Source organism: Puntigrus tetrazona, chromosome 9 (assembly GCF_018831695.1).
Source record: "Puntigrus tetrazona isolate hp1 chromosome 9, ASM1883169v1, whole genome shotgun sequence".
NCBI lineage: Eukaryota > Metazoa > Chordata > Actinopteri > Cypriniformes > Cyprinidae > Puntigrus > Puntigrus tetrazona.
In genome coordinates, this window is record NC_056707.1 from 21,246,010 (window position 1) to 21,265,245 (window position 19,236).

General features: G+C 35.8%; 1 protein-coding gene across 1 annotated transcript in view; it reads left to right on the top strand.

Moving 5' to 3' along the window:
* The window catches only part of cwc22 (CWC22 spliceosome associated protein homolog), a 37,650-nt gene that overhangs the window by 4,467 nt on the left and 13,947 nt on the right, over positions 1-19,236 (top strand). Inside the window, exons 2-15 of the mRNA XM_043248672.1 lie at positions 399-498; positions 4,150-4,370; positions 5,453-5,505; positions 5,592-5,666; positions 5,784-6,044; positions 7,452-7,580; positions 8,287-8,455; positions 8,542-8,595; positions 8,685-8,820; positions 8,906-9,112; positions 10,445-10,507; positions 11,185-11,289; positions 12,197-12,281; positions 17,379-17,439. Of these exons, the coding sequence (XP_043104607.1) occupies positions 399-498; positions 4,150-4,370; positions 5,453-5,505; positions 5,592-5,666; positions 5,784-6,044; positions 7,452-7,580; positions 8,287-8,455; positions 8,542-8,595; positions 8,685-8,820; positions 8,906-9,112; positions 10,445-10,507; positions 11,185-11,289; positions 12,197-12,281; positions 17,379-17,439 (1,719 nt within the window). The remainder of the gene's footprint in view (positions 1-398; positions 499-4,149; positions 4,371-5,452; positions 5,506-5,591; positions 5,667-5,783; positions 6,045-7,451; positions 7,581-8,286; positions 8,456-8,541; positions 8,596-8,684; positions 8,821-8,905; positions 9,113-10,444; positions 10,508-11,184; positions 11,290-12,196; positions 12,282-17,378; positions 17,440-19,236) is intronic.

Here is a 19,236-nt window from a genome sequence, read left to right on the forward strand (position 1 = left end):
GTTTTCAAGGTTTTCATCTACTTTTTTTTTTTTTTTTATAATTTATTTTATAATAATCATTTGTACAATAATTGTTTATTTTCCTCTTGAAAGTCAAATGTTTTCCCAGCAGCACAAACCACATTCATATAGCCATCGGAGACCTTTGAATCAATCACATTACATGTGGTCATCTTATGTTAATAACAAGATGCAAACATATCTTTTTCACTTGTTGTCTGGGCAGTACAGTGACACACAGTTTTTGGGATTTATTTAAAAATCCGTTCCTTTGCTTTTGACCTTCTTTTTTAGCACACTGCTCTCACAGGGCGCAACCGTACACTTAGACCTACTGTACTTGTACTTTGTTACAGCACTAGTGTGTTCTGACTCTGTGTCCTCTCTCTGCCTTCCAGCCTTCCAGCCCAGGAGAAATGGAGCAGCGTGAGCGAAAGGCCAGCACAGGTTCATCTGAGGATGGAGACAGTGATGGTGATGACCGCAGGAGGGTTATTGGTAGGTTTGTCTTTAGATTTTTTTGCATTTTTTTTTTGCATTAGGCACACAAACTTTTAAATTATTGTATTATTCACAATTATTTTGTTGTTGTTGTCAAAAATATGAATAATAAAAACATTTTAATGACAGTCATTGGGCTCCATAATCACACTTTTTATATATATATATATATATATATATATATATATATATATATATATATATATATATATATATATATAATATATATATATATATATATATATATATATATATATATATATATATATATATATATATATATATATATATATATATGGTATATATAAATAATATATATCATATATATATCTGATATATATATATGCCTATGACCCTATATATATATATCAATATAAAATGGTTAAAAATAAACAGAACAAACCGTACATCCAATGACCAGAAAAAGGTTGCCTCAGCATAAACTGGCACATAAGCCTGCTTGTTTCCTCACAGCTGAGACCTACTTCCAACATTTCCTAAGTCAGCACAAGGACAAACACAGTGACAGAGCAATGCTTCACTGTAGACACACCTGTTGTGAGTGAACTCACTTTGTGTAGTTAGCACGTTTCGTTTGACGTGAAAAATGGCCTTAAACAAAAGGCTTGTTTCTAACAACTGAGGAATATATTTTTTTTGGTCAGATTCTAAAATTAGCATTCATTGTGGTGCTTTTTTTTAAGCTCTAGGCATTTTGAACAACAGCATTTGACTTGGAATACCTTTGTTATAGGTTTTCAGTAGGGGTATGAGGGATTTTGTCAATTTACGCATTCAAGCAACTTTAAACCATCCAGACGAAGTCGTCATTGAATCGAGACTCGGATGCCATTTTTCACACTCAGACGCTGCTCACACACCCATAGCACACACGCAGAGAAAGAGAGCCGTTTCAGACACCATGTTTAATACATAAATACACACAAAGTTATGTGAAAATACACTTTTTGGCAAGTATTCTGGTAAACACAGTAGGTTATGCCCATGACTTAAGTTAATGTTTACAGTTGACTATGAAAAACTAATGTTTTTCATATGAGACAGTAGCCTAGAAATACCTACTTCTGTCTGGTCTGCTAACAACACAACAGCTTTAGCAAAGATTAATCTCTATTTAACTTAATTTGTTGTGTTGTTTTACTCTTATTACATTTCTGCACCTGAGTACTACTGTTACTGTCTTTATATAGCCTATAATTTTATGCTGGAGGCTGTTCATCTATTCTGGTAATTTGAGCAGTTGTTCTTGTTGTATTACTGACTTTAGTAGTTAAGCTTGTAGCTTCTGATGGGGTATAAAAATCCTTAAAGTAAGTTTTTTTTCAGTAATCAAGCTTTTTTTTTTTTTTTGATGATCCCAAAAATTATTTGATCCATGACGCAAAATACGTAGTATGATCTAAACCGTGAGTTTTGTGCTCCGTTGCACCACTAGTTTTCAGTCAGTAGTTTTTGAGTTTCAAAGGAAGTAGTTGCATTTTTCCATGTCTAGTGTAAATAAAAGTGAATCGAATGCAAATGTAATCATGACAGTATAATATGCAAGTCTTTCATTAATATTACTGCTAGTATGTCCCTCGGGTGGCTTTTAAATCAACCTTGTACGGCAATGTCAAGTCAGTAATCTGTGTTTCCCATAAAGGTCTGTATCTCAGGGCTCATCTGCATCCGGCCTCAGTGTAGAGCTGCGGACACATATAACCTTGCTGCTCATGCCTGTTTATCTGATCTATTGCTCCCTGTTCTCTAGAGCTCATCACCAACAGTCTCACTTCAGTAGCTCTCATAGCCGGTGTTATCATCCATAAAATGCTTTCAATCATCTCTTGTCTTGAGCTGTTGTAAATCCGAAATCTGACCGAGTGAAAACAACACAAGTCTATTCCCCGTCTCCTGACACCTGCACAAGAATACTTGACCACACATGGGTCTAATTTTCATAATTTGCCCTACAAAACCCAAGGGCACATCTCGCCTGTCATAGAGTATGTATTTCAGTACAGCACATTTCACATTGAGGCGCAGTTAGACCCTGGTGTGCTCTTTTATGCAGCATTATATTGGAAAACAGAAGAATATTTGATGTTGAAGGACTCCTCTGAGGTAATGAGGCCATTTCATGTCTCTCGTGTAGTGGGACTAAGTGCTTTTCTAAGCAAGGATGTCATGCCTGATTGATCTTTAAAAAAAAAATCAGCAGTTTTTCAGGGGACTACAGGGTTGCAGCATCTAGCATATTTCATATAAAGTATGTTGTGTCAAAAATCCAAATGAATATTGTTCTTTTGAACGTCCTTTTCATCAAAAAAGCTTTAAAAGAAAATATTTCCAGACAAAAAAAGCAGCACAATGTTTTTTTTTTTACATTGATAATAAGAAACCTTTAAGCAATAAATCAACATATTATCCAATCCAATACACTGAAGTTGGGAGTAATGACCCTAAAAATTCAAGTTTGTAAACAAATCTAGTAGTATTTCACAATATTGTTGTTTTTAATGTATGCATTTTTAATGCTGCATAAATTATCAAATAAATTATATACACAATTTCTTATTGTAATATTACATTTGTAATGTGGCACCATGAGAGAGAGAGAAATCTCTAGACTCTTTAAAATATTTAAAACTCTCTTCTTTATAAGAGAGGTGAAGGTTTTTAGTCTTTGATTCAATTCATGCAAGCCACTTACCTTCGTTCTTAGATTTTTACTTGTATACCATGTTGAGATACCTGGTAACTGGTTTAAGCTGTCTGCCAAAATCAGTTCTTTTAGTCTCGTTTGGTTAATTTTAAGCCCAGGCTGCATTCGTTCTTCAAAGTCTTTCTAAAATGTCAGGATCACTTTAGAAGCTCGACATTAAGAGTGAAGCTGCCGCAGAGATTGAGCTCCATATCTGGAAATGATACCAGCTGTATCAGAGCCACTTCACACTGCGACCGCAGCCTTTATATATTATTTCAAGATCATTTAACAAGAATCATCTTTTCATGCATTTTTAAAGCATCTCGCTGTTGTGTGCGTGTTGTGAAAAGTCATTATCTTATACGCCTTCAAAGAAAGAGTGAAAACCGCATTGATAAAGGCCCTTAGTGTTTTTGTTCTTTTTATTCGGTGGCTGTGTTTGAAGTGACAAAAGGATCCACAGGAAAACAGCAGGTATTGAGTCGCAGGCCCAGTCGCAAGCTAGCTTGGCAGAACGATCTGCTCTTTATGATTATTTCATGGGCTTTTATGCTCCCCGGCACTGATTCAACACTCGGTTATTGAGCTTTGGCTTCTGTTGTTGTGAATGTCACTTCAGGTTTGCAAGAATCCTGCACTGAATCATTTTCCCAGAAGCGATTTAACTTAAATAGAAATGTAAATCAGGATTTGACTCCCAAGCCTGGGCGGCATGATGGCGTGTGTACTGTGCAACTGTAACTGAATACTTGAAATACTCCATAGGCTTTTGAGGAGGAAAAAAAATAATATTGACTGCTAGTACTGACTGGCCTCTAAAAGTGTTTTCGGGCCAAGAATTGTGTTCAGTTCTTTTAGCACTATGTTTTTGAAAGATGTCAACTGTCTGAAAACCTTGTCTTGTCTTTTTTTTTTTTTTTTTTTTTTTTTTTTTTCCCAAGATGGCCAGCGTAACCCAGAAGCGCACAGACCCGAGGGTTCAGCTCAGCCTGAGGATGCTGGCTCCAGAGATGGGAGTTCACGAGAGGGCAGCCCTGTGGCGAGAGCATCATCCAGGGCCCGACACAATCAAGGGTCCAGCGGCTCAGACACTGACAGCAGTGAAGATGACAGTGATGATGGCGTTTGGCACAGGGTAAAGAGCAGTGTCACGCATATCAAGGTGAGTTACAATTATACAGCCTTTTTTTTTAATCTTAAAGGGGTGATAGTTAAGATTATAGATTCAGGACGTGCTGGTTATTTTATGGGTATTTATATTTAAATAGTGATTGATCGTTTATAATTTAATTGGTTAAGATATTGATATTAGCGTAAATGTTACTATGTGAGTGGCTGCCAAAAATACTGCCTCTACAAGAGGGTTGTTGTTATTCACTAAAACTGAAAAAGTTTTTTCTTTAGATAAAGCTAAATGAAAGATAAATGTTATATAAGAAGCTTACATTAACAATAACCTCCCGTAGCAACTTACTGAAGTGTGTGTGAATTGTAGGACTAAAATTACTAAACTAAAGGCCGGACAGTAATTGTTTCTCACATGGATGTCTGTAATATTACTTTTACTTGGCACCTTAGTGGTAATAGTCATGGATTCTTTACTGGAGGCTCTTCAGTGGGAGTCATGTATTCTGGAGATTTATTCACAGTATACAAGTGAGCTCTGGGAATGAGCTACACATCACATGGATGTCTGCTATAAAATAAAATCAATAAATAAATAAAATGTAGAAAGATATATATAAAATATATATATATATATATATATATATATATATATATATATATATATATATATATATATATATATATATATAATTTTATTTTTATTAATAGTTTATTTTGTTTTTTATTGTCATTTATAGTTACAATATTATATAGTTTATAAATAAAAATAAAATCCTATTTGAAATATAAATGCAAGAAGTTTAGTTTGTGGCAATATTTTAACATTTCAATTATTAATTAGTCACAGCTAATTAGCATTTTTTCACATTTATCCTTTACTATCAAAAATGCTTCAAAAATCTAAAAAAGGTTTGGTTTTTAAACAGAAGTTCGGAGTGTGTAAACGTGATTGATACAGCGTGAGGTTGTATTTATTTTAACGTGCAAAAATTTCTGATAAAATGAAATTGGACCTTAAGTACTATTAATGTGATCTATAAGTATTTGACATGCATCCAGAGCATGACCTATTGGTTCAACTACTGTATTTTGCTAATGTGATTTTGTTCATTTCAGCGTGCCTCTGATGATGAGAGCAAAAACAGACGAAGAAGCTCTTCGTCTGACAGGTAAGTCGGATTTTAGTCCCAATTTAATAAAAAAAAATTAAAATTCAGACCTCTCTGTAAACTGGAGTCATTTGTTTTTATTTTAGGGACGAAAAGAAGTCACAGTCAAGATCGCGCTCTAGATCTCGTTCTCCTCAAGAACGTTATGGAAGGGGTCGTAGGTGAGGGAACTCGTTTATGTTCTTGACAGTTTTCCTGCCGCCTTTTTTCGACCTGATATAATATATTGCACCTTTCAGTTCTAATGTTTTCTTTGTTCACTTTTGTCCTCGCCTCAGGTCCAGGGAGCGAGAACGAGATCGAGACCGCTATGACGAGCGGGATCGTTATGAGCGGCGCTCCAGCAGAGAGAGGGATTGGGAACACAGGAGGAGGGGAAGGTCAGCCTCCCCAGCTAAAAATGATAGACCTCCCACTGAGGAGCCTCCAGTGAAGAAAAGGAAAGAAGCGCTGGACCCCATCCTGACCCGCACCGGTGGGGCCTACATCCCACCGGCCAAACTGCGAATGATGCAGGCTCAGATCACTGACAAGAGCAGGTTGGTTTCACTTGACTCAGCAGTCCTGCAATTTGTATGTTTTTTTTTCATAGGGTTATGGGTATACTGTTATATATGTTATATTGCACTTTGAAAATTTATCATTGGGTTTGGAGGATACAAGAAAAAAATTTGAATCAATAAGTTATAAAAAAAAATATAGAAAATATTTTTGTGATTGTTTTATTGATGTAAATAAAACATTTCTAATATGAATTTCAATAATATAAATGTCACTGCAGTTGGTACATTTGATTCACTTCAAACTATCCATTGCAATGAATCAATTTAGTGTGTGGTTTTTTTGTATCTTTTGAGATGGCAGCCAAAGGTCTGTAGATGATGTAGAATTTATCATAATTAAAAAATAAAATAAATATATATATATATATATATATATATATATATATATATATATATATATATATATATATATATATACACACACCATCACCCAAAACTTTAGTAAGTAAATAAGATAAAAATTTTAGATAAGATTAAAAATTATAAATAAATGAAATACCTTTATTCAGCGAACACGCATAAACTAATTAAAAGTGACAATAAGGGTATTTGTAAAACTACCAAGATTACAAATTTCTATTTCAAATTAAAAAAACAACTGTAGTAATATGAGAAATGTTTTTAAAATTGAACTTAATCTTATTGTAATTTTTGCTGTATTGCGCAAAAAGTAAATAAATGCATATATGCACACAAACACACACATTGCCATTATACCTATATATAGAAATATAGCTTTTAGATTTAATGCCCAGCTTTAATAAGGAGTGGTCATCAGATAAGAAAGGTGATCTCTGTTGATCCATCTTGAATCATATTGATTTTGAAGTATTTTCAGACATTGTGATAAGAATAGATTGTGATTTATTGATGGTGGGAAGCACATCCGCAAGAATTCAATGTAAGGGTCGATTAAATTTCCTCATTCAGCAGAATGGAGGTCACCAGCCAGGAAGTATAGAGGTGTCCCTTAGGGATGTGGGATATCTATAGCAGAAGGAGTGGAGCGCCGGCCTGTGCTTGAGGCCAGACACTGGAAGATAGGTGATAGAAACAATACATCAGAGATCCGTCTCAAGAGCTGAGGGCAGGAAATTAGTTGGTGGGGAAAAATAGCAGTTCTCTAAGGAGCCGAGCATGACTTCAAAACTCCTTAACATCAGCATTTTCAAGGCTATTTCATGCTGAAGTACAGACTGAGAACCAGACAGTGTTGAAGGCATTGTCCTGCTATTACGGCCAAATATGACCTTTTAAAATGGTCTATTACTAGGCATTAAAGACGAGTGTTTCAAGATCACTGCTGTGTTATCAGGCTGAAAGTCTCTTCTTCGACAGACCGGTCTATTTGGTTTTTCATCCGTTCTTTTTTTTATTTCACAGTTTGGAGTATCAGAGGATGAGCTGGGAAGCCCTCAAGAAGTCCATCAATGGTCTGATCAACAAAGTAAACGTTTCCAACATTGCCAACATTATTCAAGAGCTACTGCAGGAGAATATTGTGAGGGGCAGGTAAAGACCACAGCTCTTGGACCACAGTTTTATTCAGAAATATCAGAATCAAAAACTTCAGCTGACTCACTGTCCACTCTGTTCTTAGTGTACTGTCTATATTTGCTGTATTTCAAGATGTTGTTCTTTACCTTTAATTGTAAAATGCTTTACATGTCACTTAAATATCAAATAATACAATAAAAATACAGTAAAAATGTTATACTGTGAAAAGTTACTACTAAATTCTATGGAATAAAGCTTACTCTAGGGGGAATAATGCTCCAGGCTTCAGTGTCACAAGATCCTTCAGAAATCATTCTCATTGTCATTTTGATTTGATGCTGAAGATACATTTACCTTATTATCATTGTTAAAAATAATTGTGCTGCTAAATATTTTTGTGGAAACCATGACATTTTTTCAGGAATCTTTAATGAATAGAAATAAAGATTTTTTTCTGTAACATAACAAATGTGTTTTATGAATTAATGCTAAAAAAATTGCACTGACCCCAAATGTAGTGTATACACACGGTTCCATTGAAATCAGTTGTGTATATAATAATAATATTTGTATGATGCATGAGTTGATATGCATATGAATGTCTAAACCAATCACTTACAAGGTTTCATTTCAGTTAGGATGCCTCCTATGTAGGCAAGAAACGTTGAGAGAGCTCATATGTTTGACTAATTCTTATTTGTCCTGACGTGTCTCTCTCCAGAGGTCTTCTGGCCAGGTCTACACTTCAGGCCCAGGCCGCCTCTCCCATCTTCACCCATGTGTACGCTGCTGTGGTGGCTATCATCAACTCCAAGTTTCCTCAGATCGGAGAACTTATTCTCAAGAGACTTATCCTCAATTTCCGGAAAGGTTACAGGAGGAATGATAAAGTACGTTTTTAGGAAGCTGGGTTCGGTTTCTAAACAGAGCACCAATTTCAATAACATTCTCATTTTTATATTATTTATCTTTTCAGCAACAATGTCTCACTGCATCCAAGTTCGTGGCTCATCTCATCAACCAGAATGTGGTATGACCTTCTGGTCCTTTTAACTGATGTCTGTCTATAAACTTAATTTTTTTTTTTTGTAGTGTGTAATTGCATTTCTTTGTCTCAAGGCTCATGAGGTCCTGTGTCTAGAGATGTTAACCCTGCTGTTGGAAAGACCCACCGATGACAGTGTTGAAGTGGCCATCAGCTTTCTGAAAGAGTGCGGTCTCAAACTGACAGAGGTCTCACCCCGAGGCATTAATGGTACATTTTATTATTTTATTTGTTTTTGTTATCGTTGAATGGATGATTTTATCTTATGTTATGTCTGCACTGTCATATTTTTCAGCTATCTTTGAACGTCTGAGGAACATCTTGCATGAATCAGAGATAGATAAGCGTGTACAGTACATGATTGAGGTGATGTTTGCCATCAGGAAGGATGGGTTTAAGGACCACCCCATTATCCTAGATGGGCTTGACCTAGTGGAGGAAGAGGACCAGTTCACACACATGCTTCCTCTGGAGGATGATTACAACATAGAGGACATCTTAAGTAAGATCAGCTGCTACTTATACGTGTCACTTCAGAGTGTTTATACCTTTTATCTTTCTCCATATAAAAAATAGGTATGGGCAGATGACTGATTTTAGATTAAAAAAAAAAAATGTTTCAGCTCTAAAAATTTAATAAACCACTGACAAATATCCATTTTTTGGGATTCTAATGAAGTGCTTATGTGAAAGTTCTAAAATCTATATTGTTATAAAAAAAATTTAGTAACCACTGATTTGATATTCTATGAAACTACTGATTAAGGATTTCACTGAGCTACCAACTGCAAAACGAATTAAATTACTGCTATTTAAAAATTTGGTCGGTAAGAATTATTTTAATTATTTTGAAATCAATTGCACCAAGAACGCATTAATAATAGTAATTGATAATGATAATACTAATAACAAATTATTTTTGTAAAGTAAAAAGTAATATTGTAAATAATGCTTTGTATTTTAATGTATAAAATGTAAGTTACTCATGTGACGACAGCTGAATTTTCAGAAACTTAATGATCCTTCAAGAAATATTTCTTATCAAGAGTTTTGCTGTTAATCTTTTGTGGAGACTGTAATACATTCTTTCAGGATTCTTTAATAACTAGACGGGTCACAAGAACAGCATTTACTTGAAATAGATTCTTTGGATGTATTTACATGCATTTTCATTTTTGATCAATCGATCAATTTTTGAACCAAAAGTATTATTTTCTTTGTAAAGAAAATCCTACTGCAAGCAAACTTTCAAATGGAAATGTTTTAATTCGTAAATGTGTCAGTCATGATAAAATGCTTGCTCTTTGTAAATTCCACCGTTTTGTTTAAAAACAGTTCCTATTTTTGTCCTTTCTACTAAAGGTGTTGAGTGAGTACCTCACTCACCTAACCTGCCAGGCCTCAGTTTCTTATGTTTAGCAGCTAATTACCCTGATACGATCATAATGGATGACTTCCTTCTCTCTAAAACCACCCACGATCATGCTCTCAAACCAGAAACTGCAGTCCTTGCTCTGCCTATGTGTAATTGAGGGTTTTGCTCTCTCAGTTCTCATATTTAGCCACTGTCTGTACTGATGTTTGCGGATAAGCATCTTTTCTGAGGCTTCTGAGACAAAGTGCGCTAATTGAAAATCCATACAAGCGGCCCTTTGGGGAGCATGAACAGCCATTATCACATTAAGCTCTTTTTATGTATTACGGCTAATACACAGCAAATTCTTCTTTATGGGTAATTGCCTCTGATTACATCTCGTTGGCACTGACTTAATTGCTGCGAAACGTGTAATTGCAAACGAATGTCTGCTTTACATCAACAATATTCCTTTTGCAGATGTCTTCAAGCTGGATCCCAACTTCCTGGAGAACGAGGAGAAGTACAAAGCAATTAAACGGGGTGAGTTAATGACTCTTTTGCTGTACTCATTCCCCGTTCTTATTACTGCCTATTAAAAGAGATGCCCTCTGATGCACCGTCTCTGCTAGCGCATTTGAATTTTAATTGTGTACTAATTGTACAACGGACTGGAGACAGCCATATGGTACAGGAATCTGAAATGGTGGCCCTTGATTGCGACAATTGGAGATGCTTGTTCTCTGATGCGGAGATGATTATTCCATTTACGGCTTGAGAAGCAAAGCTAATGGAACCGTTCGGCAGTGGAGAAAGTGACAACTTAGTTGTGCCCTAAAATGTCAACGGGAGACCTGGGCAAAGACGAGAGAGTTTTTGTGTCACGCTTGTCACTTTTTCACAAAGTGAATGATGAAATATTCATTGAATAATTGACTTTTGCAGATCTTTACAATAATGCAACTCATCTGTTCCTCAACTTTTGCAGGCGCTCCAGTACAAGCGCATATTAAAAGAATTAAAATAAAAGCATGGTGATGACTAGCAGCATGAAGTCCACTTTATAGCTTTTTATTATGGCCCAGAACCATTCAGTCAGATTGGAAGAACAAGGCTATTATAGTTAAATAATAATGTTTTTTTACACAGTTTGCAAATGTATTGTTTTTTTTGTTTTGTTTTTAATAATTTAATTGATCTGTCTCGTTTTCGTACCTCAGAAATTCTTGATGAAGGAAGCAGTGATTCTGGCGATGATGCTGATGGCAGTGGAGATGATGAAGATGCTGATGACGACGAAGATGAAAACGAGGCAGCTGGAGAAGGTACTTAAGTGTCACATGCGCTGCCATGTACTTAGGCACAATTTTATTAATATTTAGTGTTATGATGTGGCGCTATAGCCTTGTTCCTATTCAAGTTCTTTATGCAAGTGGCAGTGTTTGGGGACAATTCTTCGCATCAGTTCCCCTACATAATCCTGCTCATATAGTCTCTTGGGTTTCGAGCTGAGAAGAAACTGCATAAAGCACTATGGCTGTCTGGAGACTACCTGTTCCACACTGTAACACATTGTGTTTCAGCCATTAAAAGGATCTAATCCTTGTGTTTCACCCCCTGAGGTCCCCCTCTCAAACTTAAAACAATTGTAATTTAGACACACGGATGAAGTTATTAGTAAGATATGATACAGTTCTTTTATTTACACACACATTAGCATTTAAACACACACATTAACACTCTTAAAAATTATTAAAAAGACCCAATACACAAAAAAGAGTGTGTGTGTGTGTGTGTGTGTGTGTTACAAAATAATTTAGAATTTAGAAAATTTTCTTAAGTTCAAAGAAAATTATCTTTTTCATTCCACCAAAAACATCATTGGCCACTGTACTGTTTTGAGGTGTTTTGAATTTTTTTACTTCCGGCGGATTTCTCATTGATTATAATGTGAAAGTTCAAGAGCTCTCTGTCATTGAGCTCAGCTTTGTGTCTCTCTGCTGTTTTTTTCAATTTATTATTTCTTTTTTAGTTTCATTCCTGTGATCCGATGAGCTTAGCTGTGTTAATTGCTTCATCAAAGCAGGCTGTGAGCCTGTGAATTAAAATAACTCTGCAAAGAACAAGTGCTATTGACCTCTGGAGGGAGACATATCATATGACACAAACTTCAGCCTGTCTGTGTTCTGTGTCCTGTTTAACTGTACTGAGCTTTTCTTTTCTTTTATTTAGAACAAGAGAAAGTCACCATATTCGACCAGACAGAGGTGAACTTGGTTGCGTTCCGTCGAACGATTTACCTCGCCATCCAGTCAAGGTGAGTGTGTTTGTGTCATGTGATCTAATGGTTCTGTGTTGTCTTTCGCGCTTCCATCAGCAGAAAGGGAGCAGCTCTAAAAGCCACCAGAAATAGTCTGTGCAAATGCTTATTTTGGCTGAAATTGAAAAACAACCTACTTTTGAGATCCCATGTGTAGAGATGAGGCTGTTTTTTTTCTTGTTTTTGAACCCAAGCTCCTGAAGCCCCTGAGGGCCACAGCATGCAGATTGAATTAATAAAGTTTCAGATTAGTTGATTTTAATTGAATTTTGCCGGCACGGAACGGCAGAAGTGCCGTCATGGATCAGAAATCGCTGTGGTGAAGGACTTCAAAATTAGTTATGCCTTTGATATCAAGAGGGTTTAAAAAATGTTTAAACAACTGTTTTTGGGCTAATTGATGAGAGTAGAGGGAAGGCAGTATGAGTCTTTTCTCGGCATCACAGAATCGTTGTCCTCTTCATGCACATGGAGCTGTCGTTTTACAGCTTTAATTAATGTGTGTGTGTGTATGTATGTATGTGTTTGTGTATATATATATATATATATATATATATATATATATATATATATATATATATATATATATTGTTGAAGCCCAATATTGATATTCTGGGCTGTTCATGAACTTTTTTTTCAATCCCCAACATTTAATTTTAGGTTATCTCTTTTGTAATGGTCACATGGTTATATTTAATGTTAATGTAATGTAGTATATTCAACTTTTAGTTTACGTACATCAAGTTGAAGGAAAAAAAACTATTCGGGGGAGAAGACTGGTCGAGTAAATTATTTTTGTTTTCTTTATTCAAAAAAAAAATTCTCGTAGCGTCACAAAAGTCACTGACGTTAACCGTTTTACTCATGTGTTTTACAGATGCTACAGCCTCTAACTTTACATTCTCATAATGATGAAGCTTGAGGGGAACGTTTGCAAAATTGCCTAATGAGCATGGTTAAATAAATAGTGCTTAAAATAATCGCAATGTGACTTAATTTTGTATCACCTGCAAAACTACTGTGAAAATAGCATGAATATTCATGCATCCCTAGCAGGCACAGAGTCACATTCCACTCTGTCTCTGTGTGTGTGTGTGTGTGTGTGTGTGTGTGTGTGTGTGTGGACTCACAGGCTTCCTCACAGCTTCCCTTTTCCACTTCTATTGACCTGAAGCTTTAAAAAAAGCCTCTATTGCAGGGAATGTTTGAAAGCACTAAACCTCCGAGCGCCTTGGGGTTGCCGAGCACTCGCACGTTAAAGATGCAGCAGAGGCTGATTTTGCATCTAGAAGCGCAGTCAGAAGCAGCCTTTAGATGTGTACTAGCTTCATTTAACCTGTTTTTAAAGTGTATGAAGTCTGTATGTGATCACATCTATATAAAACGCTTCTAACATGACACACAGCTTCCAATTAGGCTTCTTTCAATACATTTGACTGCCGTGTGACAAGCTTTTAAATATTTCACCAGCTGGTAGTCAACTGATTTAATGTCTTTAAACTTGCCTGCATGCTGCGGGATTCACCTCTTAAAACAAACCTGGTCTCTCGAAGCGCTCTACTGCTGCTCAGCGAGGGGTCGCCCGGTGCTGCGGCCTCTCTGTTAACTGGCCTGAGTGCAGAAAGAGGGCAGAACTAAAAAAGAGAGGCACTACAAAGGTTCCCACTTTGCCTTTTCTACAAACTGCCTTTGAGGCCGGGATGAAACTGATTTGGCCCACAAATCCCCTGCCCGAGGCAAGGCTGGTGTATGGACAGGAAAAAGTATGACCCAGTCGGAAATTTGATTAGCCCCAGCTATTTTTCTGTTGAAATCAAGTGCGTTGGCTTTGTGGTGCAACCCTGTGATTCCCATTGTGGGGTTCTCTTTCTTTTTATATAGAGAAGAAAGAAAATGATGGGAAGAGAGTGGAAAACAGTGTGTGTAATTGTGGAAATGGTGACATTGTCATACAACGTAAAAAAAAAAAATGTGGGGGTCAGTAAGATTTTTTTTGTTTTTGAAAAAAAAGTGTCTCTTTCTCATGATTTCTTACAGAAGTGAAAGCACAGTGTTTCCCATACATTGATTTATGCATGGCAGTGCTCCACAGTTTTAAAACGAACCGCCACAAATAGATTTTTCAAAAGGCTTCGACTTTAAATAAACATGAGCCGCTGCACATGTTTATATCACTGTATTTCTGAAGGAAACCAACTGTCTTAAGAATATTTTGGATGTAATTTTCATTTCATCTTGTATGTAATGTCTGATAAAGCAGCGTTTGTGAGCGGAGTGCTGCTTTGTTACCGGAAAACCTAATGTCTACCACGACAACAGCTGGCAGAGAATGATTTTGTATATGCACTGAGAAAAACACTGAAGCAGTTATATTTATGTTGTTGTAGAAATGTATCAGAAATGTCATTGTAATTTAAAAGGGTTTTTTTATGTTTGTTTGTTTTAAAGTGCCCTTGTTATGGATCTTTGAAAATGTAAAACCGCTCTAACTGAATGAAAACATCCTGCAAAATTGCCTGAAAGTGCACCATGTTAAAAAAAGGTTATTGTCTCTCAAAAAAGTAAACTCTGTAACATATGAAATGAGTCGTTTTTAAAACATATTCCAAGCCGTTTCATGTTAGCGTCAGCATAAAACATTAGCGTATTGTCAGCTCACTTGTTGGGCTTTTGCGTTAGTCTGAATGAAAATGCAAATTTATTCTTTGCTGCCAGGTGCTGCTTTTAGAGCAGTAAAATAGCTTTTTTGGTAACTCTGTACACAAAGCAGCACTGCACTCACAAACGCTGCTTTATCAGGCATTACTTGAATGATTAAATTAACATGAGACCAATCGAACCCATCACAGATTAGTGTCACATAAAGGGTTTCGAAACATTAATAGTTGAGTGAGTTGTTAGGGAGTCATTGAGCGAGTAAGGTAAAGCAATGTGTTTTTGACCTTGCATGCATGTTGTTGAGGACTCCTAAAACCAAGATATGAAAATTTTATTACCCGTAATAGGGTGACTTATATATTTTCCATTTATTTTTATGATGCATTACGCCAGTCTCCTTATATGCTGATTTGCTGCTTAAGCATACTTATTACGTGCAATATGCTTATTAAAATGTTTGAAACAAGCGTTTTTGGAAGCTGTGTTTTGTTAAACTTGTAATGTTACATAAAAATTCTATTATAAAACCACTTATTTTGTCACTTTCAGTCAGTGTAATTTTTTTTATATATATAAAAATCTTACCTCAAACATTTCTTGGTATTTTCTTTTGTTCCGTAGAAGAAAGGTATAAAATTTTAAACGTCAATGTCAAAGACGTTGTTTGAAGTTTGATTTAATGGTGTGAGGTGTTTAGTGCTGTACTGCCTGTGTACTGCTGTATGGTGATGTGGAGAGGGTCTGGGTTGACTGACAGTCATATGAAGTTGTCCCGGTGGCTAACTGTGCACCATGGGACCTGTAGTGTCAAGTCTAGCCATCATGTCCTTCTCTTTTTAGCTGCCCCTGTCCTTTGAAGTGGTCATGGCACAGCATTCAAACATTAAAAAAGTAGAGCAGAGTGAACTTTATTTAGAACAGAGATTCTAGTTTGGTCAGTCTTAACGTTTCCACTCTGTAAACTAAAGCATTAAGCTGAGTTTGTTTTTCAGACCGTGTTGGTTTGTGTGCAGGAGAGATTAGTATCTGTGGGTGTCACATGACTGTGTTTGTCAGCAGTTTGTGAAACTAACTGATACATGCAGAATTCTGGCAGAAATGTCTGAAAGAGCTGCGGGACTAATGACCACTGGTTTAGTTTGCTTTGCAATGGTAAAGAGTAGAAAGACTTATCTTACCAATCCCCATTTAATTAAATGCCAGTAATGAGTTAAACATAATGTGTATTAGCACCTGCATGATTATTCAATTTGAATTTTTATTTTATCTTGGAGACCACTGTTTTGATCATCTTGACTGATTCATACATCAGACATTTATTTATATATTTATTTTTATTTTCTGGAGACCTGAGTGAGGTCTTTAATAATAAGCCAGGCTTATTTCAGTTTTTTCAGGTTTTTTTTTTTTTTTTTTTTTTTTTTTTTTTACCAGATCAACTGGAATAAACCTGGTTTATTTGATAAACTGACACGTTTCTTGATTGTCTTGAATCAAAAAAATCCTTTTAATTTGTGTTTTAATTATTACTTTATTTATTAGAAACCTGTATCCTTAGTTATCCTTAGTTATTTATTACAAAGAAATGGTCATGAGTGATTTTTTAATTTTATTGACAATTCTGTACATATTTTATTTTACATTTCATTTTTCGTGAGTCATCTACACTGATTCTTAAACCATTTTGTATTTTGATTTTTTTTTTTTAGATATTCTTTCAGAAAACTTATTTATAAAATATCTTTTTGTATTTTATTTTATTTATTTTTTTATTATTAGAAACATTTTGTGTCAGGTTGACTTATGTTATTGTTTATTTGTTGGACACCTGCTTCTAGTTATCCGATTTATACAGAAATGTGAGGTTCTCCATCCCCTGCTGAACACAATAGAAAGATGTTTTCTACCCATTTTCTTTGTTTAAATTCAGTTTAGACTGCAGATTCACAGCTCAGCAATAATGGTTCCATACCACTACATACCCAACAACTTTACAGTGAATATTGGCTGAAAATGTGTCCCAATAGGATTTGATGCAAGAGAATCTTTGTCTGACCTTAAATGAAGCATTGAAGAGCCAACACAATCCCTGGACATTAAAAAGGGTCAGCCAGCTTAAGATAGAAAGCCTCATTTCTCCTTAGAGCAGACATTTTGTCATATCTTTTGGGTATTAGAACTGTATTATTATTCTGATCATGGTGTTCCCCTTGTTAACCTTCAACAGATGATGCCCTCTGGTGCTGTGATAGTTTTGCTTAATTTGAATGCATTCTGGTTCATATTTAATACATATTGCATTTTATTATGTGGTGCAGTTGCTTATTAATACATTAAAATTGTATGCACATCATGGGATCTGGTTAAACTCAATGTGTTATATTTCATTAGCGCATGAGATGCAGAAGGTGACGTTTTCATGTTTTATTTTCACAGCTTGGACTTCGAAGAATGCGCCCACAAGTTGATAAAAATGGATTTCCCCGAGAGCCAGACGGTACGTAAATAAACGTTCCTGCTCTCTCTAAAATCCTGCAGATCTGCATTGCTTTCCATGTCCCTGCACACAGCTGTTTATCGGAAGCTTTTAACTTTATCTAAATATTTGTTTTCAGTCTCAGAGGTAATTTGTGCCTTTGTGGTCACTTGGGAAGCATTTGTCATCTTAATATCCTTGTTTTGCAGTTTCATAGTGGGGAAAAATGGCTGTTTTGGCTAATAGCAACTGGGTGTTCCCTCCTGTTTAACTGATCAAATGTCTTTCTCCAGAAATGGCCATTTGTGATTGTCACCCTGCTGTGGGACAAAACGCAAATTCTGTGCCAGCAGCTCATCAGTTTGATGGAAATTCCTGTATTTGTCAGCACCTTAGCTTGCAGATCTGTTGTTATAGCACTGGACTAGGGCTGGACGATATGTTGAAAACTTAACAATGTAAACTATAAAAGGCGGTTGTAGACTTTGTTCAAGTTAACTATTTTCTCTTTACAATGTTCGCTTATATGCAGGTGTTTTTACAATAATAATTAGAAATATTCGTTTAGTATTTTAGAGATTTTAAAACAAGAAAGATGCTACATATTTGGGCTGGGGCGATAAATCGATGCAGAATTCATGGATCGGTATTGAGATTTTCCAAATGCATTGCGTTTCCTCTAGATTCGGATCTGAGCTTAGATTTGCACAGCAGTCGGCGCTCGACTTTTGTTTTTTTTACGCTCAAATGCTCATTTGGTGCGAGTGTTAATGTGAACACAGCCTACTATGAACTCCCTTGTCATTCGCTACAACGTTTGCGTATTTTATGAATGATTATTTTAGGTTCAAGTGTGTGTAAGGATTTGGAAACCAGCAGAGTACGGCTCTTTCTAAAGCATGCAGTGCGATCTGCTGTTAAAATCTAAACTCAAAGTCGATTACAGGAATTGTGCATTCGGAAAATTTGAGAATGAATCCATGAATCGACTCCACGTTGATTTATTGCTGAATTTTTTTGTTGAATATAGGTCCGTTTACCTAAGTCTTTAAAAAAATTTTTTTATTCATTTCATTTACACTATTTATTCTTTTTCTTTATTAATGCTATAGATATGTTCGAGTTTTGCGTTCACATCGTGTGTCTTTCGCGGGGTCACATGCAAGTTCAGTAAAAATGTTTCAGGTTTTTATTGTATTTTTATTCCTTTTTATTCTCTTAATATTGTGAATCTAATTTGCTGCAATGAAACAAAATGATACCTGTAAAAAAACAAAAAAACATTTCAAAACAAATACTTAAATATAAAGCTATGTATCAAATGTCATTGAATAGCTTATATACATATCAAGGCACATGTTGTTTTAGCGATATCGCTGAGTCCTGCTCTGAACACATTGGTTTTCTTGGTTCTCAGCCTGTTAATCAGTCCGTTTGACCTTTTAAGAGAGATGTGGATGATAACTGAATTCGATCCCCTGGGTCTCCTCTGCCTTCTTATTCCAAATATGGACACTCTTGTTTGGCTTGTGCCGTACAGATAAATCTGTATGTTTTCCCCTGGGGAATATATGTAATGTCAACAAAATGCACGGCAGGGATTATCATGTTTCCAGACCCTTTTGAAATGACTTCCGCTAAGGCGAACTGTATCAAATAAGATGGGATCGTTAAAATGTCCCGAAATAGAATAGAGCCCCCTCACTCTCACCAGCGCATCTGCTGCTTTTGGCCTTTTGAGAAAAGAGCCAGTGAGGTGCACAAGATGGAAACATTGTGTTTGCAGGCCTGAGGGAGATTGTGTAACAAGGGTAGCAT